This window comes from Sus scrofa, chromosome 7 (assembly GCF_000003025.6).
Source record: "Sus scrofa isolate TJ Tabasco breed Duroc chromosome 7, Sscrofa11.1, whole genome shotgun sequence".
NCBI lineage: Eukaryota > Metazoa > Chordata > Mammalia > Artiodactyla > Suidae > Sus > Sus scrofa.
The window spans coordinates 116,496,458-116,523,667 of NC_010449.5; the positions used below are offsets into that span (position 1 = coordinate 116,496,458).

The 27,210-nt window shown below is 52.6% G+C and overlaps 1 protein-coding gene across 1 annotated transcript in view; it reads right to left on the bottom strand.

Moving 5' to 3' along the window:
* The window catches only part of CLMN (calmin (calponin-like, transmembrane)), a 113,393-nt gene that overhangs the window by 19,669 nt on the left and 66,514 nt on the right, over positions 1–27,210 (bottom strand). The window contains 3 exon segments of the mRNA NM_001243882.1: positions 3,186–3,269; positions 5,341–5,436; positions 10,904–10,965. Coding sequence (NP_001230811.1) covers positions 3,186–3,269; positions 5,341–5,436; positions 10,904–10,965 — 242 coding nt within the window.

Below are 27,210 nucleotides of genomic sequence, written 5' to 3' on the forward strand. Positions count from 1 at the left end.
CAGCTCAGTCTGTCCTGAGAACAACCCCACAAACTAGGCTCCGCCACTATCGCTGCATGTCAGGTGAGGAATGCCAGCGACCATACTGTATGTGCCCAGGGCACACAGCCAGGAAGCTCTGTCCGTCTTTCTCAGAACAGATGGTAAGTGCCCACGGTTTGTCTACATGCTCCCCCGACACCACCACACTGCCAAATACGACGCGTCTTTGGACAAACACAGACCGCTGACCTCGGCGATCATGGACCCGCGTCCACAGCCCGGGGTCCAGCAGTCCTTTCCAAAACCTGCCCCCCAACCCCCACCCCCTGGCTCCCAGGCTGTTTTTCGGCTTCTGCAGGATCACTGCTCCTCCTCGGGCCCCTGGTACGATGAGCGGCCGCTTGCTCTCTGTGCAACTCTAAGCTCCTGGAGGGCACATACGGCTCTGATGACAGCTTTATGTGCCCAACACTGAGTACAGCCCCGGGGCCGCAGAAGACACTCCGTAAATGCCTCGAAGGATGGTTGGAGGGGAACCCACGTCCTACCCGGGCTATTCTGACAACTGCAGGGGGACAGTTCTGCCTACATGACAGACCCATCGACACAAGGCTGCCGGCAAAGCAGCAAATTTCAAAGGGGTCCACAAGCCGGAAGGAAGAGCGGGGAACAGCCCAGGCAGCGGTTCTCACAAAAGCCACGCCCCTTTGGAATTCAGGGGCGTGGCCCTGCGCCGAAGGGCCCGCCCCAAAGCTCCCTTCCAAGCAGAGGACAGAGGTGCAAGGAGGAGCCCTCGTCGCGCCCGTGTCTGCACTTGGCTAAACACCACCCGGATGGGCCCCTTCGCTCCTCAACAACTCTCTGAAACAGGGGTGGCTCCACCACGTCTGTGTAACAGAGGTGGAAACGGAGGCTGGGAGAGGTCTACATAATTTTCCAGGATGGGACCCGTGGCAGCTGTGCTCTGCACCCACCATGAGCTCGAGACTGAGGGTGGCACTGACTCTGCAGAGAGGCCAGCATTTTCATGGAGATAGGATGGGCTTTTTTTAAAAAAAAAATTTTTTTTGTAAGGGCCGTACCTGCAATCTATGTAAGTTCTCAGGCCAGGGGTCCAATCAGAGGTGCAGCTGCTGGCCTAAGACACAGCCACTGCAACGCGGGATCCAAGCTGCATCTGCAGCCTACACCACAGCTCACTGTGACACCGGATCCTTACACTAAGCAGGGCCAGAAATCAAACCCACATCCTCATGGATACTCGTTGGGTCGGTAACCCACTGAGCCACAATGGGAATTCCAGGATGCGCTTTTTAAACACAGCTTCATGGAGAGATACAATTCACATCCCATCCAAGGCACCCATTTAAAGTATATGATTCCTGGAGTTCCCGGGATCAAAAGAAATCCTATGCTCAAAAAGAAACCCTATGCCCTTCGATTGTCACTCTCTTAATCCCCTCTCAACCCTGAGCAACCAATCATTAATCTATTTTCTGATGAGAGCTTTCCCTGTGCTGGATGTTTCACAGGAATAGATTCATAAAAGTGGTTCTCTTTGTCCTGCATCTTTCATAATGTTAAAGTCCATCCACCCAGTGGCTTGTGTATCAGCACTTCATTCTTTTTCATGGCAGAGTGATATGCCATTGCATGGACAGACCACATTTTGTTCATACATTTGTTCCAGGATGGACATCTGACACCACTATGAACTCTGCTGTGCTTTTTGGCTGCCACCACCAGAGATCCCTCCTGGGGCTGGGGCTTCGCCCCTAGTCTGGGAAGAGAGTCCACTTCCCTTTTCAAAAGCCAAAAGCACTCTTCTCTGCCCTTGGCAGCGAGGACATGGGTGGGGAGCCAGGCTTGTCAGCTCAGGCCTTTGAATCTGGATGTGTGACACTGAGATCCAGGGGCTGGGGTGCGGGCAGGTGGACAGTGCAGTGGCAGCTGTGCCCACGTGGGTCTTTGCATTGGGAGTGGGAGGGGCTCTGCCGTGTCCCGGCCCTTAAAAGGGACCATCTCTGATTCTCCAGGTTTTCGAGTTATTCTGTGACAACCCAGCCTCCTTCCACAAATTCCTTTTCTGCTTAAATCAGCCCAGGAGCTCCAGGCTTAGCATCAGGAAGCCCAAATGAATCATACTTAGGGATGTCGTTTTCCTGGGCATGCAAAGCTACAGTGTGCATGCTGAGGGGATTAACTGGTGAAACATTTTTTTTTCTTTTCCTTTTTTTTTTTTTTTTTTTGGCCACACCTGGAGCACATGGAAGTTCCGTGCCAGGGATGGATCCTTAACCCAGTGGGCCAGGCCTGGGATTGAACTTGTGCCACTGCAGAGACAACACCAGATGCTGCACTACAGCGGGAACTCCTAACTGGTAAAACTTAATGAAAGAGGAACTTTGGCAATTTCACCCCCTAGGGCCATTCCTTCCCATTTTTGAAAGACATGAAGCAGAGAGTTCAACACACAGCAATAACGAACTTAAGTCTGGCAAGTTCTATCAAAGAGGACAGAATTTTCCCCTGGCTCTTTTAGCCCCCCTTTCCTCCTTGTTTCTCCCACATTCCAAGTCCTAAGAAAAAGTTGTACATTCTGACATGCTCACTCGACTCTTAGCCCCCAAAAGGTAAAGGAGGAGTTCCCGTCGTGGCGCAGTGGTTAACGAATCCGACTAGGAACCATGAGGTTGCGGGTTCGGTCCCTGCCCTTGCTCAGTGGGTTAATGATCGGCGTTGCCGTGAGCTGCGGTGTAGGTTGCAGATGCAGCTCGGATCCCGCGTTGCTGCGGCTCTGGCGTAGGCTGGCGGCCACAGCTCCAATTAGACCCCTAGCCTGGGAACCTCCATATGCCGCAGGAGTGGCCCAAGAAATAGCAAAAAAAGACCAAAAAAAAAAAAAAAAAAGGTAAAGGAAAGTGTCAATCGAATTCGGGACATCGGAGAGCTGCTCAGCACTTCCGCCCTTCCCCTGTCCCGCGCCTGGACGTGCGTCGGCCTCTTCACCCCGACGGAGACGGAAGGGCGGGCAGGGAGCCGGGACCGCATCTCCGACTGATGGATGAGCGCCGTGCCTCCTGTTATATTTAAACCTAGTTTCCTCTGACCCTCTCGGCCGGGTCCCCCTTTGCAGGCGTCAAAATGACGTCCTGTTCGTCCCAGGAGAGGCTGTGTGATCAAGACGTGCTTCAGATACTCACATTGCTATCTTCCAAAAACTTGAGTGCCTTCGCGATGTTGTTCAGCCGAAAAATACGATGGGATGAGGATTTGTACTCGTGCAGCTGTGACACAAAACAGAAGAAAACCGGCGGTTCAGCGAGAGGGGCACTCGGGCCCCAGGGGGGCCCTAGGATGTGCTTGTCTTTTTCTGTACCTCTTTCACGGACTCTCGAGGGAAGACTGGGGCTCACAGCAGAGCCCGCGTGGACCGCATCCAAACCCGAACATGGGGCCCAGGGACCCGCAACTGCAGCCTCGGCCCCCCCCTCAAGGTCGCCTTATTTATGGTTCCCGAGACCAAACTCACTCGAGTTGGTGAGTGGGGGGAAGCCAGGGGTTAAACAAGGGCCAGATGTGTCACACGTTTCTCTCCGACCCAGCTCCTGGCTTCGGATACCCCCCGCCCCTCCTCCAGAGACGGCGGTGACAGGTTCTTGCTGCACTGATGGTTTTTGTCAGGGCAGAGCGCGTCACCTGAGAGCGTCACCCACAGCTGCTAAATCATCGGCAATCCCTCCCTGGTGGCAGCAGATGTTTCTGTTTTCTGTGGACATGTATCCCAGGTCAGAGAGAGAGATGGAGACAGAGACAGACACAGAGAGACAGTCAGAGACAGAGACACAGGGACCGGCACGGGGGAGACAGAGAAACACACACACACACACAGAGGTGCCTGCAGAAGCTAAAGCGCTGACAGCGCTGGCTGTACGCACTGGGAGCCCCAGCAGCACACAGCCGTGTTGAACTGAAGCCCATCCCAAACCACGGCGGGTGGCTTCCTCTATCGGGCCACCCAGGGGGGATCACGTCCACCTGGTGTGAACTACCAGGCCGGCTCATGGGCGAGGTCTGGGCTGTTCTTGGCCGGACTCCAGGATCAAAGACACCCAACAGAGGCCCCTCAAGGACGTGGCTGCTCCTGACCAGTGCTCCAGCAACAAAGTGGGAGCCTGCAATGCTGGGAACCCAGAATGATGGGCTAGAAGATGCTTTTGCAGGAAGCCTTCGGGGGACTCTGCTGGCGGCCCACGGTGAGACCCGCATATTTTTACCGTAATGGGTTCACCCGTCATTAGAATTCATGATGTCGCTTTGCGCAGCCCCCTTGAGGGGCAGCTACTGGGATAGAAAAGGCAAGGAAGGGTTAGGGGTGTGCTAAGGCCCCAGTGACATTCGAGCTGAGAACAGAGTAGCTCCTAACCTGGAATCTGGAGTTTAGAACAAACCCAGGGAGGGGCCCATGCGCGGAGCTATGGTTTCCTAGAGCTGTGACCCCATCACGGCACCATGGAGGCATCACTTCTGCATCAGCCACCACGAGTCACTTGGGCCAAATCCAACACTTGACTGTGTCTAGAGCAGCTTTCTCAAATCAACACCACTGGCAGTTTGGCCAGATCGTTGTACCCCCTGGCAAGGAACTATGGGGCAGTTCCAAATGTCTGGGGACATTTTCGGTTGTCACACCTGGGGAAGCTACTGGCCTCCAGGGGGCAGAGACCACGGATGCTGTTACATATCCTGCAATGCCCAGGTCGGCCCCTCACGACAAAAAATTATCCCACCGGAAATGCCAACAGTGCGGGCTCGATCAAACCCTGCTCTGTGAATTGGGGAGAGAGGTCCGACCTGCACACAGAGGACTGGCAAGGTGGAGAGCTCTGGCAAAGAGCCAAAGCGGAGTGACCCTCAAGGTCAGCTGGTTCAACTGCATTTCGGCCATACTCGCAGGAAAGTTCTAGAATTCTGGGTCTCTGGTTTTAGCCTCGGGGCAGATTATAGAATGCGGCTGATGCCTTTCTTCTTCACCTTCCTGACTCCTGGCTCTCATTCTAGGGAACAGGATGGCTGGCCAGCGAAACTGTCATGATCTAGTTCTGAGCTCTGGCCTCAGACTCACAGGAAACACGGGGCCTTGACTTATTCACCGGCTACAGTAAATCTGCTTAGCGACACATGACTATGTGGGTCTTAGTCACTGACAAAGGAATGTCACCCTCCCAAGTTTCCTGTCACAGGCCTCAGGGAATGGCCAGGCGTGTGTACATGCATTCATATCGATGCAGAAATGGACCTTCCAGAAGTTTCCCTTCGCACCTTTACTTCTTCTTGACCCTTCAGGGACATACGTACCAGATTTCGCCCAGACAGGACTTCTAACAAAGCCATTAGGATTTTGCCATCTTGTATATCAACGAATAAATCTTTAACTTCGAGAGGCGGGTTGCACTGTGGAAGAGGGGAAAGAAAGGCGCCGATGAGCCATCTGCATAATGCACAGAACGGTTGCAGAACCGTAGGTTTCACTGGAGAGAAATCCTGGGGCATGGGGACCTGCCGGCAGGCAGCCGGGCCCAGCCAAGGAGGCAGCGAACCTGTCCCCCTGGAGGTGGCGCGTGCACAGCAGGGGCGCTGGGGAGCCCTGGAGGAGACCCAGCATCAGGGGCGTGGGTTGGGTGGGGCGCTGATCTATCCTGTGACCCTTGGGGACCGTTGGGAGATCTCAGACCCTGATATTAGGTTCTGTCCACATATCCACCAAGGAGAGAAAGAAATGGCAGGTCTTCATTCTAGGCTCCCAGAGAATAAAATAATTCTAGAAAGCAGAGCTCACATGATATTATCTAATGTAAGCCTTTCACCTCACGTGTGGGGACAGGGAGGCTCGGGGACATGGCTGGTGTTTGGCCAAGTCAGCTCTTTGGTACCGTCCTGTTTCCGCACCAGGACACACTGGCCGGCCACGCGTGCGGCTCGGATCCACGACCCTGGGTCAGGGACCCTCTGGGCCTCAGTCCAGGTGTCCGGCCCCCACCGCTCACCTCCAGCACCTCTCAGCCTCTGTATGTGCGCCTGTCTGAGGGCCCTTTGTCCCTTCATCAGCACTCAGTCCTGGACTGGAGGTGGTGGGACCCCTGGCACAGGAAGCCAGGAAGACGGCTGCTCTGTGCGACGTGGTCGGGAGGGAGCAGAAGGTGGATGGGCCCAGCGGCCAGGTGGAATGGCTGCAGGGGGCAGGGGGCGGGGGTAATCTTGTCTTCCACTGCCAACTTTGCAGCTCTGTTAAGAACCCAAAGTTGGAGTTTCCGTCGTGGTGCAGCGGAAACGAATCCGACTAGGAACCATGAGGTTGTGGGTTCGATCCCTGGCCTCACTCAGTGGGTTAAGGATCCAGCATTGCCATGGGCTGTGGTGTGTAGGTCGTAGATGTGGCTCGGATCTGGCATTGCTGTGGCTCTGACATAGGCCAGCAGCTCCAATTAGACCCTTAGCTTGGGAACCTCCACGCCACAGATGCAGCCCTAAAAGAACAAAAGACAAAAAAAAAAAAAAAAGAACCCAAAGTTGATTTATATGTATATGTTCATGCATATTTATATGTTTAGCTCTGAGAGTAATATGTGCTGAGGACGCAGGTTTGATCCCTGGCCTCGCACAGTGGGTCGGGGATCTGGTGTTGCTCTGAGCTGTGGTGTAGGTTGCAGATTCGGCTCAGATCCTGCGTTGCTGTGGCTGTGACGCAGGCCGGCGGCTGTAGCTCTGATTTGATCCCTAGCCTGGGAGCTTCCATGTGCCTTGGAATGTGGCCCTTAAAAAAAAAAATTATATACAAAAGTTCCAAAAAAAAAAAAAAAAAAAGCTGAATGCCACGCCTCCTACTCCTCCACAACATCCAGGCTTCCTGAGATAAACCAAAATTATCTCAGATGCACCTTTCACCTGTTCCACTAAGAAGCGAGGGGATTAGACACACTGAGTTCAAATCCAGGCTCTTTTCTTTACAGAGACTTGGCCTTGGGAAGCTTCCTTAACCTCCCTGGGCCTGATGTCCTTTTCTGGAAGGTCTCAGAGGACAGGGACTAAAATGGACAAGATCACGCACAGCACCTGCCATCCCCACCTAATGGCCTCGGTGGCACAGCTTACGATAAGTGGCTTCCTTCCTGCAGAGTCTTGGGGCATCTCACCCAGGCTGTGAGGGTGAGACGGAGTTGTCCTCAGCTCCTGTCCCTCCACAGGGCAGAGCCCTTGAACCAGCCCCTTCTGTGTCGCGCTGGCTTCTCTTTCTGGGTCCCCCCAGGCTCTGCCCTCTCCCGGGGAGAAAAGGCGTGGAGTGTGCAGGGGGCTTGGGTGGAAAAAGCCAGAAGCCCATTGCTCTCCTCTCTGACCTGTGGAGGTCCGAGATCTAGGTGACCCCACACTGCATCATGTCCATCAAAAGTTTGGCTGGGCCTGGCCTGAGGTCCGAGGGACTGGCAGGGACTCAGCCAGATATTCCAACACAGGGATAGAAACTGGGCTTCCCAGAACCCTAGGCTTCAGGAGAGCAGCTTCGGGGAGCGCTGGAGGGGGAGTGGGGGGGTCGAGGAGGAGGCCAATCCACCGTACTTCCTTCAATCAGAGATGCTCCTATTGGCCTTTTTTTTTAGGGTTCCATGTAAGATTGTGCTTAAAGAAAGATTCAGGGGTTTTTTGCTTCTTAGGGCCACATCTGAGGCATAGGAAAGCTCCCAGGCTAGGGATCAAATCAGAGCTATAGCTGCCAGCCACAGCCAGAGCCACAGCAATGCAGGATCAGAGCCCCATCTGCAACCCACACCACAGCTCAGGGCAATGCCAGATCCTTAATCCACTGAGCAGCGCCAGGGATTGAACTAGTCAGGTTCATTACCGCTGAGCCACAGCGAGAGCTCTAAAGAAAGGTTTCTGTTGACGAAACAAGCTTGATAAAAACTCCTTTGATGCAGTACGATTAGGACTTGCTGAATCTTGGAAGCGTTAGAAGAGTTAGGCTGCGTACTCTCTCCTGTGGTTCAACGAAGGGGGGTGTCCACAGAGGACACACGACTATGGGGGGTGGGGGTGGCAGCAGCGGTCAGAACCAGAAAAACCTTGGAAATCCTCGAGTTGCAGCCCAACCACCCTTCTCTTCGGGGAAGATCTCCTGTAAGCGAAAGCCTTGGAGGGTCCCTATTTTCTTTTCTTTTTTTTATTAAGGAAGTGGCATTTCCTTAGCTCTTCTACGAGCCCCCTGACCCCCAGTGAGTCAAAATACAGGGTGAGTCCACCCACAGGTGCACCAAAACAGAGCTCTGCTTCAAGGGCAACGGCGGCTTTGAACCCAAAGGCAAACTGTTTTCTTTGCAAACTCCCCGCGGCTCCTCGGGAACATTCCACACGGAGCAGGATGGCATCAGGTTACGGAGACTCTTACGGAAATGTTATTCCTGTTAACGCGGGGCAGAGACGCAGGACCCCAACCAAACAGCCCCTGATAGATGGGCTCACAAGATTTCCAGGTAGCAGCCCCGACCGTGGCCGAGCCTTGCTTTCTGCGTCGAAGCTGGAGAATAATTCCCATTGACAGTGTCTGCAAGGGCCTCGGCCCAGCGGCAGCCGGCGGGGCCTTGGCCGGCGTCCATCCTGCGAGATGGCAGGACGGGAAATTGAACCGGCTCCAGGGCAAACACTCCTCGGGGCCCCAGACGTTCCGTGGGCTTCATGCGATTGGTATGGCCGAGTAAACAGCACCCCCAGGGGTTTCTTCATGATCTAACTCCTTCGGTAAATTAAGGAATTTTTCCAGAAGCCAGAGCCTCAGTAAATATTTCTGACAGCCTTCAAATTGCAGTTAAGCCCACTTCCCCAAGGAGTTCCTGGGTTTCCTTTACATGAAAGGTTGTTCTTGAAAGTCTCAAGGTTGGAAACATGGCTGTTAATTTTGCCCTGTTTATTAGGCATCAGTTTCAGGTGCTATCTGATTTATCCTTCGAGTGGGTGCTACCCACCTGCCCTGCAAAAGCGGCAGAGGTATGGCCACGGAGAAAATTCTGGAGGTGATCAATGCTCACAGAGGGCTCCACGGGTGTGTGTGTGTGTGTGTGTGTGTGTGTGTGTGCGCGCGCGCGGATATTTGCTCTATTACCCTCTGTACTTTTCTGTATTTATCTTTTAATTCAAAAAGAAAGAAAAAAAAAAAAAAAGAAAGCAATACGCTCTGGCTAAACTCCGTTCATCAGGAGGAATTTCCAGCCACCCTGACACACATCAGGCATTAATTTAGGAGTTCCGTGAACTCAGGTTTCGGGAACAGTTTTCCTTTTTTTTCCAAAAATAACACTTCACTTTATGAGCCCTGCCGAAAATGCACCAATAGTCAAAACAACTGGCAAATGATTTATAAAGCTTCATCCGTGATATAGAGATTCTTTCCCTGAAGATTCGGGACCCTCCTGGCTCGAGGGGAACCCATTCTACAGGTGGGGGGAGAGGGGCAGGCGGTTAAGTGTCTGCCTGGGGAAATGTTAGAGCCTAGAGTTTACACGGCAGGAATTAGAATTTTGGTCAAGAGCTCCACTTCCTAAAAACCGCATTTATTTTCTCTGCTTTCTAATCATTTCAATGATTTCCTCTAGGAATCTTTCTTTGGGGTTAACTCGAGGGGCAGTCAGTAGTGACTCTTGTACCTCTTACGAGGACAGAAGAAGACACACGTATTTAAACTCCCTGACGTGTGGTGCTTGAACCTACCAGCTTTAAAGGGCGTGACGACGCCTGGCTGAGTTTATGTGGAGAACCCAGTGGTGGAATTTAAGAAGACCCCAAGTGAGTAAAATAAATCCTGATAAATCAGCTTGCTTTCTTTTTTTTTTCTTTTTTTTTTTCTTTTTTTTTTTAAAGGGCATGGGGAGGTTCCCTGGCTAGGGGTCAAATTGGAGCTGCAGCTGCCGGCCGACACCGCAGCCACAGCAACGCCAGATCCAAAACACATCTGCGACCTATACCACGGGTCACGGCAACACCGGATCCTCAACCCACTGAGCGGGGACAGGGATCGAACCCACATTCTCATGGATACAAGTCGGGTTTGTAACCTGCTGAGCCACAATAGGAACTCCCAATCAGCTTTCTTATAAGGAGAAAAATAGTCTCTCCTCCCCCAGCCCTGGGGCCTCTAGAATGTTCTGGGTGGGAGGAGAGAGCTACCCTAATGCTGAAGAAGGTTGGGATTTCTGCCCCTGGGAGCCGTTTCTTTATCCACTTCCGTCCTGCCTCGCCGCTGCTGCTCCTCCTGTGTCTGCTCAGGAGCGGCTGGTTCTGCCACTTTTGTTTTATGCTTCATCCGCCTGAGAAGCAGGCAGACAAAACGCGCCTCAAAATTGCTTGGCCAGAGAATGTAAGAAAAAGTCAAAGGGGCCACTAAGTTGAATATGCTGGAGAAGCTTCCTTCTTGGTGGCGGCACTGTAAGGAAACCATTCAGCATCTCCAAGCTTCTGCTTCCTCTGGATTTGCAGGTGGGCTTGGGGCGGGGGTGGGGGTGGGGTGGGGGGGGTTGGGGGGGTGGCAGTGAGCCTCCCCGACCTCCTAGAAGATCCCCTCTCCCCGCCCTGTGTTTGGGTTAACAATCCGTGTTTTCTAACCTTTGTTCATCGATTCCTATTTACAGAGGGACCCTCCCCCTCCCAGGTAGACTTGACAACCCCGCGGGGGCAGAAGAACCGTGTCTGTCTTACCTCTGTGCTCCCTGAGCTTGACGCTGGGCAGGGAGAAGGCACTCAGTAGATGCTTAAGTGAATGAATGAAAAACAGCAACCTGACAGAAGCCCGGGCCTCCCCTCCCCGAGCCCGCTCCAGTGAACTGTGCCCCCGGCTATGCGGGCCTCTGTTACTGAACACGCCGAGGGGCCAGCTTACCTTCTCCAGGTGCAGATTCACCCATCGAGTAAAAGTCCGCTTCTGCACATTCTCCCTCTCAACTGAAAACAAAGAAATGCCATTAGCCGGGTGCCAGGAAGTCCGTGCACAACCCCGCCCTCCTCTTCCCGAGGGGAGAGGCTATGGACTCCGCGTAGGATGGGGAGCCCGGGGGGGTCCATACCTGGGGGAAGCCTTTCCCAGAAGGGGATGGCAAGGGGCTGGGGGCACCTAGAATCCATTTTCTCCAGCCCAACTTTGAGCATCTTAAATAGATTACATGAATTCAGACACACAGGACAAAATGTTCTACAGAAGCTAATGTGGGCATCTGGGCATTTGACTCCTCAGCTTAAGAGACACTGGTGGGAAGATGCAAATTTAAAGCACAAGTGGGGATGGGTCAGGGGAGCGGGGATGGAGGAGAGACAGGGGAGGCAGGGGCAGGTCAATGACTGGGACCTGGGAACACGCGGTGGAAGGAATGGGACAGTCCTGGCTTGGACTCTCAGCCCGGTCATCTCCCAGCTTTGTGTCCTTGAGGCAGTTGTCTGTCCCCATGTCTGATCGCCCCATGACCATGACAATGAGGAGCAGCTCATCTCCAGGCTGCCGTAAGATACCTGCGATCCTGCAGGTCAAGTAACACGATTCCTGGCACAATGGCTGCTCTTTTCTTTTTTTTTTTTTTTTTTCTTTGTCGCTATTATTTTTAAAGCCAGGGAATACTTTGCATCCTTCAGGAGGGGAGAGATCTGCAGAGCCCCAGTGGGCAGGGAGGACACCAACCCGAGCCAGATCCCTTCTCCCAGGGGACAGCATTGCCCAAACAGGTTTCTTAGGAGGAAAGGTCTTTGCAAGGGTGACTGCCGTCTGTCTGCCCAGCGCTCACTGTGTCCTGGACACCTCGTTTCCATCATCTTTAAACACCGGCCGCCAAGCAGAAACTCTCATTGACAGATGAGCCAAATGGAGCTCAGAGAGGTACCCACACTTGCCCTGGGCATCAGCCGGAGAAAGACAGAAGGACAACCCCAGGTCTGTCCGCCCTCCTTAGCCAGTCCCCCGGACCTGGAAGGCTTGGGTTTGAATGCCAGCTCTTCCAGAAATACAAAGACATGGGCAGTCCTAATGATAATGATTTTGAAAACCTTGAGAGAGCACTTACTACGCGGCAGGTACCCATCTAGGCACGTCACCTGTTTTCACTCATTTAATCCTTACTCCAGCCCCCGGAGGGAGGGTCTATTTTATCTTCAGATGGGAAAACTGGGGCACCGGCCCAGCATCGTACAGTTAGTAAGGGTATTCATTGCCCCTATTTTACAGATCAAGAAACTGAGGATCGAAGAGCCCGTTAAGTCACAGAACTGGGAGTTGGACCGAGATTCTGGGTTCTTCTCACTCCCTCGTGGGCTCTGTGGCATCTGCTGGCTTGGTGCCCTGGGACCTGGAGTTTCAAGATGCGTGGGGATGCTAGTACCTGAGCCCAGGTGCCCTGTGGACTTCGGCAGCAGCCCCCGCAATTCACGTCGCCACGCCTCTCTAGAAGCTTCCTTGAAATGTCGGAGCCAGATGACTCCTAAATTACTGAGTTCTGGATTTCAACATATTGGAAGAACCTATCACATCCGCTTAAAACCATTTCACATTTCTTTAGCAATAAGAAAATGAGAGGCAATTTCTCTCCTGGTGGAGAAAAAAAGGCCACGGTTTTCTATAACGACTGCGGTTCTTTTTCCCTCTCAGTCTCATTATTAGGCAGATAGTAGTGCCCATAAATCAAATTTTAATATTGCGCCTTTCAATCTTTTTAATTGAAGAGCCAGCAGTCACTAATTATGCACACAACGGCTCCTCTCTCATTTTTCCTCTTTGTTCCTCTGTAAGGGGAAGCCACTGGCTCATAGGCATACGGATTAAAGATCTCATTCCAATCAACTGGGTTTCAGGGGTGGAAAGAGTTAGGGAGAGAGGAAAAGAGACTCATGGAAATGAGGCCAGGAGTGGGGCACTTGCTGCGGGCCAGGAGTTACAGAGCCTCAGAACTTTCCAGAAGGTGGGAGAGACCCTTCGGCCGCTGCAGCTTTTCCCACACTCTGGGTCTTCCAGAGTTTAGTGTCTGTCCCACCCCTGATGGATGCTTGGGCTACTTCCAGCTTGTCCCCGTGCTGAGCAGCGCAGCAACCAGCATCCTGGTGTGTGTCTCCGTGCACAAACGTGTGAATCTATTTCTCACACTTGATGACCACAAGTGGAACTGCTGGATCTTAGCAGTAGGCACATTTAAACATTTAATAGCTACTTCCAAACTGCCCTCCCCAAAGGCTGCCCCAGGTTGTACTTTCACCCCCACCCGTCTTTAAACAAGTTTATGGGGCCTATAAAGTATTTACACACACATTCAAACACCCAGGCTGCTTTCTCCATATGGCTTCAGAGAGAGTAAGGTCTGTCTCCTGAAACAGAAGTGCATTCAGGGGAAGCCTAAGAGAACCAGGCTCAGGCTGTTAGTTTAACTGTGCGGAAGGGTGCAAATGAGGAAGTGGGTGTCTGTTAAGTCTATATATGCCTCATTTATCTGCCCACACAGCCACCACTCTATCCAACCACTCAACCATCCACCTACCCCCGCATCAGTCCATCCGGCCAACCATCCATCCATCCATCCATCCATCCATCCATCCACCCACCACCCACCACCCACTCATCCGTCCATCCAATCATCTATCCATCCATCCGTCCATCCTCCCAGCTGATACTTATTAAGTGATTACGACTTGCCGGGAACTATGTTCCACCCTGCAGGCAAAATCAGAGATGAAGAGTTTAGCATTCATGGAATCTGCACTCCAAAATTCACAGCCAAGTAGGAGAGAGAAAACACAGATGCCACAAGGCGCATAAGCAAGGAGACATGAATTAGAAATTTCAAGGGCAGGAGTTCGCTGGTGGCTCAGTGGGTTAAGGACCCAGGGTTGTCACTGCTGTGGTGCAGGTTAGATCCCCGGCCTGGGAACTTCTACGTGCTGAGGGTGCAGCCAAAAAAACAAACAAACAAAAAAGACATTTCAAGGGCAGATGAGGTGGGAGGAGGTGATTTCAGACTCCATGGGGGACTCCTCTGAGGGTCCCAAGAGGAGCCCTCCAGTAAAAGTGGGACATGGAGGGGGTCCTGAAAGGCAAAGCCAGCATTGGCGCCCCGCCCGGATCCATGGCCAGCCTCTGGGTGGCTTCACTTCCATTTCAGCCAAGGCCAGAGGGTGACTGTGGGCCCAGATCAGCTTTGAGGGCAAAGCGGCGCCATCCGAGGGCCCCACGATGTCTGAGGCCACCAGGGGATCAGGAGACTAAGTCACCAATAGCAGAAGAGTCCCAAAATGAAACAGGGTATGGAGGCCGTCTAGCCTGGATCTGAAACTGGGACAGGTCGCTCAGTACACAGGAGAGAGTGGAGAAGGCAGCCTGGCCCAGAACGCCCACCCGAGGGCCACTCGCGGTGGGACCTTGGATGAGGTCAGAACTTTCAAAACCCCTCGGCCTCTGTCTCCCCTCTGCAGGATGAGGAAGGACAACAGCAACCCCCTCACAGGAACGCTTCGGCGATCAAATGGGATCCACCGGAAAGGTGTCCCCAACCGCTGTTCCAGGAGGGCCACCGTCCCCGGGCCCGCCCGCACGGGCACACCGCCAGCCCTGGGGGCAGTCTGTCTGGCTGTCTGCGCCCGTCCCGGGCCTGCTCCATTTCCAAATGCCCAGCCCCCCCGCAGGCCGTCTCTACCTCTGGCCTGCCAAGACTCTATAAACTTTATATAGTTTCCATAAATCCCACGGCCCCTTTTTTCCACGGCACCTATCACGTTGTAAAGGTGTAGGAAACCATTTCTCGGGAAGGGTCTGGCCTTCTCACGGAGTGTTTGTGGGGCCCGGGGCGGGTTTACTGGGCAACAATAGAGTAATAACAGCATCATAAAACCGCCGTCCTGGGCAGGGCGGAGGAGGAGGGGCCTGCCAGGCCTGGAGCTCCGGGGACAGGGACAGGGACAGAAAAGCAGGCCCAGCCCTCCGGTCCTCCCCTAGCACCCCAAATTCGCAGGCATGACCTTGGCCCTGGTTCTGCCAGGAACAGACAGCTTGAACATGGGAGGTGTGACATTCCTTCCTTGCCCTCGGCAGGCTCAGAAGCTGGAAGCCACAGAACGAGCCACCCTGGTTCTGGGGAGTTAAAACAGACTCATTTCCACGTGGGGCCTTCTGGCGGTTTGTCCACAATCGCATCAAGCCTAGTTTCTATTTACCGTTTCCTCTGTGAGGCGTCTGCTCTCCCTCGCCCAGGGGAAAGGCTCGAGGGCTTTATCTCTTGATGAAAATTATACGCGCATTATAAAAACTTCAAATATAGGAAGGCAAAGAGAAATAGGTCTCAAGTCTCTTGCATTCTCCCTACATCCAGAGATCACCCCTATTGACAGGTTAATGACCACCCTCTTAGAACTACACACACACACACACACACACACACACACACACACACACACACGATCGTGCGTGAGTGCACAGTTAATGCATGTAGGGGTTCATGTCACAATTGCAATGTTATTACCTAACAACTTAGTATTTGTCAAAGCACAGCCCACAGATCCCTAAGATCAAGAGCTTCTGGGTTGACAATTAAAATCCTAAGTCCTGGAGGTCCCATCGTGGGGCAGTGGTAAACGAACCCAACTTGTATCCACAAGGACACGGGTTCGATCCCCGGCCTCGTTCAGTGGGTTAAGGATCCGGCGTTACTGTGAGCGGTGGCGTAGGTTGCAGACGCAGCTCAGATCCTGCGTTGCTGTGGCTGTAGTGTAGGCCGGCAGCTGTAGCTCCAATGTGACCCCAGCCTGGGAATCTCTGGGGTTGGGGTCTGTCTATCAACCACACTCCAATAAAACTTTAAAAAATACAAAAAGAGAAGGGGTCTCCCTGCTAAAGCTCTTGTCCCTGAATTCATGCTCCTGAGAGATGAGCCGGAGCTCGCCCAGGAGCAGAGTTTGCCCAGGGCAGCCTCATCCTTTGCGGGGCCGTCCAGATGGGAGCAGCTGGAGCCCTTGCTTCTAAGCTGCAGGGGCGCTGCCTGGGCGGGCGGCCGAGGCGGGAGGCTGGGCAGAACTGCGGCTCAAAGACTAGCCCAGGGCTGGGCGCTGTGTAAGTGCTGAACCAACGCAGCTGTGTTGTTACTGCAAACCTCTGACAAGCTGGAGGGCTTTTCTGAAGTTGGCTTTCTTTTCTCTACAACAGAGACAACGCCTCTCTGGCCAAATGAGATGATGCTACCTGTGCGTGTGCAGGACACAGAGAAGCCCAGGAAACACTCATCCTTTCTCACAACTCATAACACCCCAGAGACATATACAGGGGCCCCACAGACGGCTTTCCGGAGGGATGGAGTATGGTTACCCTGGTGACAGCTGGGGGACCCTCCCCGTCCTCAGTGGGAAGGTCACCGAAGGCCCCTGCCAACCCCTCTCTGTCCAAGGGGGTGGGGCAGGCAGGGTGGTGGGAGGGCCTGCACGTTTTAAGCTTTACTCCTGTTTCGTGCCAGGAGGTGAGGGGGGTGGGGGCAGCCCTTGACCCACTTGGGCTCCCATGCCCCAGGCACTGTTTGCTGCAAAGCTCAGCTCTATGCAGAGGGTCATCTTTGCTCCAGGGGAAGCCACGGTCCCCACTGGAGACAGTCTCGACGGGTTCCTCTGAGACCCTCCTGCCCAACCTTGGACGTGCAGCATCCTGAGATGCTTACGTCTGCTTTGCCATTCTTGGTCTGAGCGGACGTCTTTCCCGCTGTCTGGGAAACCCACTCTCCTCCTTGTCCAACGGCCTTCTTCCCCTCCAAAGCTCAGACCCCCGCCCCGCTCATCATTCATCGTTCTAAGTGTCCTCCTTGGCTCCCTGCAGCTGTCCCACCTGACTGCATCAGCTGGGATGCCAACACAACTTGCTCTCGGTTGGATCATGGTCATCAGGCCACGCAAGGGCACTCGCTGCCCCATGGACAGCGTGCAGAGAGCCAGCCAGCCCTGGGGTGGCCCCTGCCTGCCCCCCCTCACCCCCCGCCCGCAGCCCTCAAAGCTGCAGGACCCCCTCGAGCCCCCCCCCACCGTGGTTTCACTCCTTTCCCGTCTTTCAACACCTCCCAGAAACACAACCTCATTACATGGCCCCATGCTGGTTCACTTGAGAAATAAAACTCAGAAACAAATTAAACGGCAATTTCTTTTTAAACCAGAGAGGAGCCAGGCTTCAGGAATACCAGGCCAGCGGCCCTCGGTTCCGACTCCTGGGGGCCACTTCCCCCCACTGGCGGCGCGGTATTAAAGCCGAGGCCTCCATGTGGTTTGCACCAGCGGTGATTTTGCATTTCATTTCCTTTGTTTTTCCTCTCCCCATGTTTGCTCTGACCCAAGTCCCTTTAATCGAGACTTTGGTAATAAAATGCAAAACCCTCCTTGGGACCACAGGCTGCACAGCGTGCAGCTCCGCAGCAAATCAGTGTGCAGGGAAGTGGCAGGGCCCCTCACCCTCTCGCCGGCTCCTCTGCTGCCTATAGAGTCTCTCCTTTGTCCCTCGGGCGGCCAGGGAAGCGCCCGTGGCCATCCGGACCAAGACCCGCTCCAGCCGGTACAAACCGGTGGTCTCCCCACTCTGCGCCCGCAGAGTCCAAGAAAACCGCCAAGCTCATTCGAACTGGGGACTTAAATCCAATTCCCTCACAGGTCCCAGAGGCCACCAATTAACATACCACATCCTGCCCTGCCCTGCCCCGGCTCCTCAGCTGCTCCAACACACATAACCCAGGGCTCCGAAGAGCTCGTCCCAATTACACACCAAATTAAGTTTTAAGCTCTTTGCATATACACACACAGGGCCGGTGCCTGCAACTGAAATGAAGAAGAAAACCCACTCTGTTTTTGGCTGCGAGTGATTCTGTCCAACGTCAGGGCTCAGCCTGCGTCTGTCTGCCTTGATTTACAACAGATGACGCCAGGCAGCCAGAAACACCAAGCGTCCGAAAGGGGATTTTCAACATCCACTCAGCCGGGCAGACCCAGTGACAGGACCAAGCCAGGCAGTCTGCCCGGAGGCGGGGGCTGACATGGAGACGAGGGTTTAAGGGGTGGGGGACGTTCACACACCCGTCCAGGATGGGGGGGGGCAGGGAATGGTCACACTCGACCTCAGCAAAGAAGACAAGGACCTGTTCTCCGGGGCTCCCTTTGCCAGGTTCCACACAGAAGGATGGAGAGAGGGGGAGGAGGAGGGAGGGGGAGGGAGAGGGAGGAAGGGGAGCAAGATAGACATATCCTTGTCCCACGCTCTGGAGACCGTGATTCCTGGGGGACTGAAGTCTCTGTTGTGGATGCCAAATTTTGGTGATTCTCTTACTTCTATAGCAGTGTTTTCGTGATAATATCCTGGCTTCTGAATACTAACTTGAGTACTTCCAAACCCACATTCTGCAGAATGCTAGTTCTAAGAGGAGTCCAATAAATCTGGAAAATAGTGTGTCCTCTGATTCCTCTCGTGAATACTGATGGTCGGTATTTTCAAGGCTCTGATAAGTCCTGTGAGAAAGAAATGCCTTTAACTTGGCCTTGGCCTCGGCCACGTTCGTTTGAAGCCAGACCCCTTTTCGGTGTAGAACTGATCACAACTTCCTTGTCGAAATCTGCTTGGGAAATACAGAGACAGCTGCATGGATGGGAGATGTCTCCCTGGGTCCTCACAGCCCCGGAATTAGGCAGCCACCCTTCCTGTAACAGAGACCACCTCGTGCTGGCCAAGCCCCGTTTCCTTTCCCTCATGGGCATGTAGCCAAACTACATTTCCCAGCCTCCCTTGCGGGTGGTGGGGGCCTCCTGGCTGCATTCTGGCCAATGGCATGTGGGTGGGTGCAAGCTCGCCTCGCTCAGACTAAGCCAGGACAACCCTTCATGCTCGTGACCACTCCATAGGGGCGACACCAAAGATGTGGAGGAGGTCGGAGCCCCAGGAGGGAAGGAGTCTGGACTCCAGCGTCCCCCCTGGGATAAAGGATCACTCTACTGAGCTGTCCTGTGAGCAACAGATACCCTGTGGGACTGCTGAGTGAGAAATCCACCTTTTTTTTTTTTTTTTCTGTAATTTTTTTTTCTTTTTTAGGGCTTCACCTGCAGCATCTGGAAGTGCCCAGGCTAGGGGTGGGATCTGTGGAAAGTAACATGACGTCTTTTCGATCAAAGGAAATCTTGGCGACTCCATTTTGCTCTGGTTTCGGCTGAAACGCCTTCCCGCGACCCCCTTCCACCCCTCCCTCTTCTCCCAGTAACAATTTGTTTCAAATCAGCCAACCAAGAAGAATGTGCGTCCTGCCCTGACCCATGGGAAGGGGACAGGTACATCACCTGTGCTAGGAATAAATTGGGAGGGTCTTTCCTTCTTTGCGCTTTTGGAGCACCCGCGCCCTTCTGCAGAAGGAAAGGGCCTTGCCAAGATCTCCCCTTGTTCATGTGTCTCATTTTCCGACACCCAACAGATTCAAGCTGCAGCTGCAGCCTATGCCACAGCCACAGCCATGCCAGATCCTGCCTCAGCTGGCGGCAACGCTGGATCCTTAACCCACAGAGCGAGGCCAGGGATCGAACCCGAATCTTCACAGACACTACATCGGATTCTTAACCCACTGAGGCGCAATGGGAACTCCAAGAAATACACCTTCACTGAGTTAAGCCACAGTTTGGGGGTGGTTGTTACAGCGGCTGCCTATCCCAGCTTATACCTGTCTGAAGTGAGAAGCAGCCCCACCCTGACCCCCCATGCGAGGGAGGAAGGGGTCCTGGGAAAAGCCAATATTCCTGCAGCCTCTTCCAGGCACAATGGGCCGCGTTCTGCATCCGCCACTGAATCCTCACAGCATCCTAGAGAGACAAGCAGTGGTGCTCCCAGGACAGATGAGACCGAGGCTCCGCGGGGGAGGCGAGCTGCCCGGAGCCTGGCCGCACAGCAGAGGGAAGCATCTAGCCTGGTGGCTGTGAGCCAGGACCCTCGCTCAGCACCAGGCTGGGCAGCTGGAACCTTTCAAAGCAAACATTTTCTTGAAGAGCCTTCACCAAGAATCTGTCTTACACCCAGTGAGCTCCACTGCAGAATACAGGCTGACCTGACATTCTGTCCCCAGAGCGAGCTTAACAGACTTAATAAGAATTAGCTTGACTTCTTGGGCCCAGTAATTTTTTTAAAAGGCGATTAAAACACTCAGCTGCATACAAATGACCTTGATCTGCATATCAAAGCACATCTGCCTCTAATAAAGCCCCACACTGACCCTTCAAATACCGTTGTTTTTAGGGACATGCAAAGGCCAGTCAGCTGCCGGCTTCTCTAGGATTAGGCTGACCCGACTGTCCTGGTTTGCCCTGGACTGAGGGGGGGGGGGTCTCTGGACACAGGCCTCCGGTGCTCAGTCTGGGAAACCAGGCTGAATGAGTCATTCGAGGCAGCAGACACGGCACCTTGTCCCAGAGAGCACTGGGAGGGGGCAGAAGGGGCTGGCAGCCCCATGGGAGGTCAAGACAGCGCAACACGCGGGGGTCAGTATCTGCTTTAAATGCCAGAGACAGGGAGTTCCCATCGTGGTCAGCAGTACCAAATCCAACTAGTAGCCCTGAGGTCGCAGGTTCGATCCCTGGCCCCGCTAAGCGGGTGAGGGATCTGGTGTTGCCGTGAGCTGTGGTGTAGGTTGCAGACATGGCTCGGATCTGCATTGCTGTGACAGCGGCAGAGACCAGCAGCTGAGGCTCCGATTCAGCCCCTGGCCTGGGAACCTCCATATGCCATAGGTGCAGCTCTAAAAAGAAAAAACAAAACAAAACAAAAAGCCAAGGACAGGATAAACCCTGAAATTTCCATTTACAACACTTCCCTGCTAACCAACAGTGACAGCAGCGTGGACTGAAATTCCTGTCCTCGGTAGGAGAGATAACACTGGAAACTATGATGGGGAAAGAGGTGTTAAAATGCTCCTGGAGCCGGAAGCGTCACCAGCACTTCCTGTGAATTATCAGCTGGAGAGCTGAGAGGCTGCCAAGGCGACAAACAGAAATGCTTCCCACACCATGGGCCGCGTTTGGAAATGCATTTGTTCAAAAGCAGACAGAAGTTATCCACATAAACAAACCCTCCAAATGTACACACTCGGGCATGTCCAGGTGTGTGTGCACCCCTGAGTGTGCGCGCGCACACACACACACACACACACATCCCTCGAGGGAATGTGGTTCACCTTTGACCTTCTTCAGGGACTTTTAGTTCTCAGGGTCATCAAAGGGATTCTTGTCATTGCAAAGTCTCCCTCATGCCACAGCCACTGTGGCTCAGACCTCAAAGGCTAGGGTCAAGGTCAGATCATTGCCACGGGGTAGAAACCCCATAGAAAGGCAAATTCCAGCTCTGTAACCTTACAGAACCTACTAAGACTAGATCTCAACGCTGGCTTGCATAGGACAGTCACCTGGGGAGACTTTAAAAACTCAACATTCAGACTAATCGAGTCTGAATCCCTGGGCGGGGTGTATGTGTGTGTGGGGGGGGAGGGGGCGGGGGGCGGGGGCGGGCTCGGGCCGAGGGCCTGGGCATCTGCATTTTTAAATCTCCCTAGGTGATCCTGACACTGAGCCAGGGCTAAGAACCACTGCTCTTAGCCATGAGCTGGTAAATTTTTCTTGTCAAGGGCCAGATAGTAAATGTTTCAGATTTTGCAGCCCGCGTGGTCTCTGGCAGCTAGTCAACTCTCTGACTGTGGTGGACGGCGGCCAAGGGGATACAGAAATGGGCAGGGCTGTGTCCCAATAAAACTTTATTTGTAAGAACAGGCGGTGGGCTGCAGTCTGCCAAGCCCCTGCTCTAGACTTCACAGCCTCATGGCCTGATTTAAGCGGCCATCTGAGACCTTGCTGGCGGCCCCCTCACGGCCCAACTTTTAAAAAAGTCAGTTCGGGGCTTCAGGAGTATGGGGCTGTTTGCATTCTGTTTGCTGTCATGAGAAAAGCAAACAGCAGTGGTGGGGTGGATGGGTGGAAGGCGTGTAGGAAATAAAAGCAGCGGAAAAGCTGAGTGCTTGGTCCTGCAAAGCAGAGAAATCCACTTGGATTTTCTCCCCTCATCACCAGAAGCAGTAAGAAAAACCACATCTGAGCAACTAGACTTTTAAGTGAGTCTTGCTTTTGTTTTCTTCCTTTGGCAGCTGGCCTTTTTCAAATCAAGTCGTGTTACCCAGCCTCTCCCTCCTCATCTCCTGCTAAATGTCCACTCTGAGGAACCCAAGGACGTGTGAAGAGTACAAACAACCCCACACAACCAACATTTTTTTCCTTCTCCTCTTGTATAGTTTTTTTTTTTCTTTTTTTGCCTTTTTTTTAGGGTGCACCTGCGGCAAATGGAGGTTCCCAGACTAGGGGTTGAGTAGGAGCTGCAGCTGCCGGCCTACATCACAGCCACAGCAACGCGGGATCTGAGCCGCATCTGTGACCTACACCACAGCTCAAAGCAACGTGGGATCCTTAACCCACCAAGCAAGGCCAGGGATCGAACCCACGTCCTCATGGATGCTAGTCGGGTTCGTGACTGCTGCACCACATGGGAACTCCTCCTTTTGTAAAGTTTAAACGGAAATAGGTAAAAGAAAAAAATCAAACAGAGCTCCTTGTAGGTACAATTTCTTAGTCGATTAAATTTTGTTCAAGGAGAGTCATCTTCTCTCCCATTTTCTCAGGGCCACAAGGAACCCAGAATTCTTCTGCCCATCAGAGCACTTGGCAGTCCAGCGTTCTGCTTGGAGAGACCTTTAAATACAGAGGGTAGCTTCTTACCCAACATTGCCATCGAGGCAGTCATCGAGGGTCTATCTGAGTGCCTCCCAGGATGAGGCGCTCAGTACCTCTCTAAAATCAGGTTCCCATGATCTTAGAGCTTGTCTTGCAGAAAAGGGGCAAATTCAGTGGGTTAGGAGCTGGGGGAGAACAGATTTCAGTTTGATATCAGGAAGCTCAGCCGTCAGAGCTGACTGACAGCGGAACGGGATACCTGGAGAGGCCAAACATGACTAGCTCCTCCAATCTTAACGTTTTAGAGAAAAACTACACACACACACAGATATTCTGAGATTCTGGCTAGAAAGCCCTGGTAAATGGTTTTCAGGCTGCCAGAAAATTTCATGAGCTGGAAGAAGGTTTTGCTACTTATGAAAACTACCGTAATTGCTCCATCCAGATACACCATGAAAACAAGTTCCTGTCGTAGGTTAGTTAGCAGTGAATTTTTATTTGAAAATGAACCTGTGCATTTATGCAGGAGATGAAAACATATCCACTAAAAGAAGGGACACATCCTACCATTAATAGATTCTTGTACAGGGTCTCACACAAAGGGGCAGGGGCCACTGCAAATATTCAGGTTTTCCTCTTTGGGGCCAACAGGAATCTTATATCCAGTTCAATTTCCTTTTTCACTTTGCTGCCAGGAAATTTTTCATTGAAACCGAAGGCTAAGTTTTACAAATGAGTGGAACTGTGACCCACATATCTGGATACTAATAGTCCCCTAGACTTCAATTTTTACAAAAACATTACAGTTGTCCCTTGGTATCTGCAGGGAGTTGATCCCACGAATAACAAAATCCATATGCTCAAGTTCCTTATATAAAACAGTGTAATATCTGCACATAATCTACACACATCCTTCATATACTTTTGGGGGAGGGGATGTGACCATGGCACAAGGAAGTTCCCAGGGTAGGGATCGAACCTGCCCCACAGCAGTGACAACACCAGATACTTAACACACTGAGCCACAGGGGAATCCCATCTCTTTTCTTTGAAATTCGACCCTATGGGACAGGTCGTGTCATGGTTGTGTGCACGTGTGGGGTACCCCCTGGCATGACGATGCCCCTCCCTGCGTTGATCCAGGTGGCAAAGGCAATGGGTCCCTAGGAGCCAATGACATGGCCACTGGATCAGGGTCAGACCTGAGTACCTTCTAGAGAATTCAGAATAGGTCTGAGTCCAGCCTCCATCTGACTCGTCTCTTGAATGGAGCCAGTGGCACAAGGGCCACGTGCTGCCACTTGGACTGGGGAGCAGACAGGTTAACCAGGAAGAAAGAGAGACACAGACTTGAGAGATGGGGCGGGAAAGATGGAGGGGGGAAACACGCAAAGGAGAGTTCTGGGCCGGCCTCTTCCCGAGGCCCTACTACACGCCCCTGGCCTTTGGATTCGGTGGGACCCCCGTACTTTTCCCAGAGCAAAAGCAATCATGCTCTTGGGGGTTTCTGTTGGTTGCAATTAAAAGCATCCTCATTAATTTCTTCAACAAGCAAACTGCAAAATCAAAGAGAGAGATGAAGGGAAACCTACAGATGAAGAAAGGCTGGGGAGTTCCCTAGTGGCTCAGCAGCTTAAGGATCCCAGTGTTAGCACTGCTGTGGCTCAGGTTGCTGCTGTGGTGCAGGTTCGATCCCTGGCCCAGGAACTTCTGCAGACTGTAGGTGTGCCCAAAAAGAAAAGAAAACAGACTATAATTGCGTGTGAAAGTTCAGAAACACAACTAAAAAATTATTAGAAAATTACAAAGTGCCAAAATTAGGGCAAGAAGAAATAGAGAATGTAAAGAAATCAATATGCTATAAAACAAGAATAAACAATCTTTAACTCGAACATTCCCGATCCCTGTCTTACAGATGCACTGACCAAGGCAGGGAAGTCTGGCTACTTCCGTGATAAGTAACAGAGGCGGGCTTCACACCCAGGCTTGGCCCTAGAGTCTGTGTCCTACCCAGGACACCGTGCTGCCTCCCGACTGCAACCCTGACCGGGACGCCAGATGCCACTGCCACTCGCGGGCTTTGGAGAAAACCAGGACGGACTCATTAGCAGAACTATTCTAAGTCCTTTCAATTTAGGTCACTCCCTCCTGCCCCGCTGTGTGCCACCTTGGCGGCGGGTCCCTCCGCACAGGGATGCCTACTTTCCCAGCTTGTGCTATTAGCGATTTCACACCCGTCAGTTCTTCCAATTAAATCACAGCTTCTCCCGGGGAAGAGCCCTCTCCTCAATGTCTCAAACCCCCAACAGGGAGGGCTTCCGTGGGGAAGCAGGCCTGGAAGTGGAGGGAACGTGGGAAGGAGACCAGGACTTCGATCACGAGCTTGTCTGTGTATTTAACTTCTAAAAGCAGGCCCGTGCCTGCGACTGAAATTTTAAGCTTTACTTAAAAAAATGCGCGAGGTCCTTAGCTTTATGCACGGTGCAATCTTTTAAAATCTTGTGTCCTTAATGCCGCCGAGAGAAATATTTGCAAACGTCGCATCTGACAAAAGAACTTTCTGTTTGTAAAATGATGATACCTATAGAAAGTCAGGGCAACAGAAAAAGTCACGTGGATTTAATTATTTCAAGACAAGCTTATTTCCTTGCATTCTTCCTCTACATGTGCTTTTTTTTTTGAATTTTGCTTGTTTTAACATAATTTGGACCATATTTTATATGCAATGTGGTATTCTATGTGGTGGGCACCTCTGGCTGCTTGCGCAATATCTTTTCTCATGTTTCCTGAATGGTAGTAGTAGCTACTATTATTTTATTAGTACTACTACTACTATTATTTGTTTATTTATTTTGCTTTTCAGGGCCACACCCACAGCATATGGAGGTTCCCAGGCGAGGGGCCGAATCAGAGCTGCAGCTGCCGGCCCCCACCACAGCCACAGCCACACAGGATCTGAGCCACATCTGTGACTGACACCACGGCTCATGGCAACGCCAGCTCCTTTACCCACTGAGCGAGGCCAGGGATTGAACCTGCATCCTCATGGATCCAAGTCAGATTCGTTAACCACTGAGCCACAATGGGAGCTCCCACTAGTATTATTATCAATCTTGCTCCTCCATCACGGTATATGAGCTGTCCAAATAACTAGTCTTTTAGTTTATACGTACAAGGAACCAGACAGACACACTCAGACCTGATGGGTAACTGGCAGAGCTCTTCACGATCCTGGATTTTGAGCCCTGGCTCAGAGGGAAACTTTCTGCCTTTTCCTGGGGATTGTTCTGATGCTGAATATCCAGAGGTCTGATGTGGAAGGAAGATACTGTGGATGGTGGGTAGCTAAGGAGTGGACTGCAGCAGACACTGCCGGGGGCTCCCCAATATCCATCCTTCTCTGCTGCTCAACTAATGGGATCCTAAGTTTGAGTCAGCAATCGGCCTGGTTTAAACGTCCTCACTTCCCAGGCTCCTTGCGGTCACGGGGAGTCACGTGACAGGGCTGGGCCAGTGAGGTGGACGAGGAAGTCAGGGGGTGGGGCTTCCAGGAGTGCTCCGAGAAAGGGAGCAGGAATGGCTGTGGTTTCTTTTCTTTTCATCCTCTGGCTTCCAGTCACGAAGCTGGGAAGCTGGAAAACACAACATCCATTGCTAAGAACGATGGAGCAGTGAGTAGAAGTCGCTGGTTCCTTGATGGTTCCGCTGGGTCCCAGAACTGGCTCCTAGATGCTTATCTCCAAGCTTCACTGCATGAGATAAATCCTATCTGATGAAGACGCTGTAAGTTGGGTTTCTGTCACTTACAGCTCAGCATATCTTAACCGATACAATACACACCCTCCGGTATCATACGAGCCATCGTAAGCTCTCCACTGCTTATTGCTCAACCACATCCCTATTGGTGGATAGCTGGGCTAGTTCTTATTTTTTTTGGCTCCTCTAAATACTTCAGTACTAAGCACACTTATGCGCAAGCGCCCGTGGGCCCTCACATTTCGACAGCACCTGACAACCTGTAAAACTCTTTCACCTCCATTCTCTCATGAAGCCAGGGGAAAATGATTCAAGATAGGATGGCTCAGGGGCCCCATTAAAGGCAACGGGTTCTCTATAATGTCTTCTCTCTCCTTGAGGTTCCCGCCCAACCTCTAAGGTCTGTTCAAAAAGCCAGCCAGCTTCAGTCACTAGCGGCTGCTGCATCCAAGCAAGAAAGGAGAAAGGATCACAAATCATGATGTGCGACGGACGCGCCGTCCGGGTTCCAAATCCCTGCAGATCAGTCCTACCAGAGGTGACCCTGTGAAGCCAGGAATTCTGTCTCTAACCACAGAAGGAACGACAGCATCGGATGAAGGCATGCGCGAGGGCTCGCGAAGGCCCGATGCTGCTTGGGGCACCTGGACCCCACTGGGGGACTGGACGAGAGCCTCAGAGATGACGGCCAGCGTTTGCCTGTGTTGA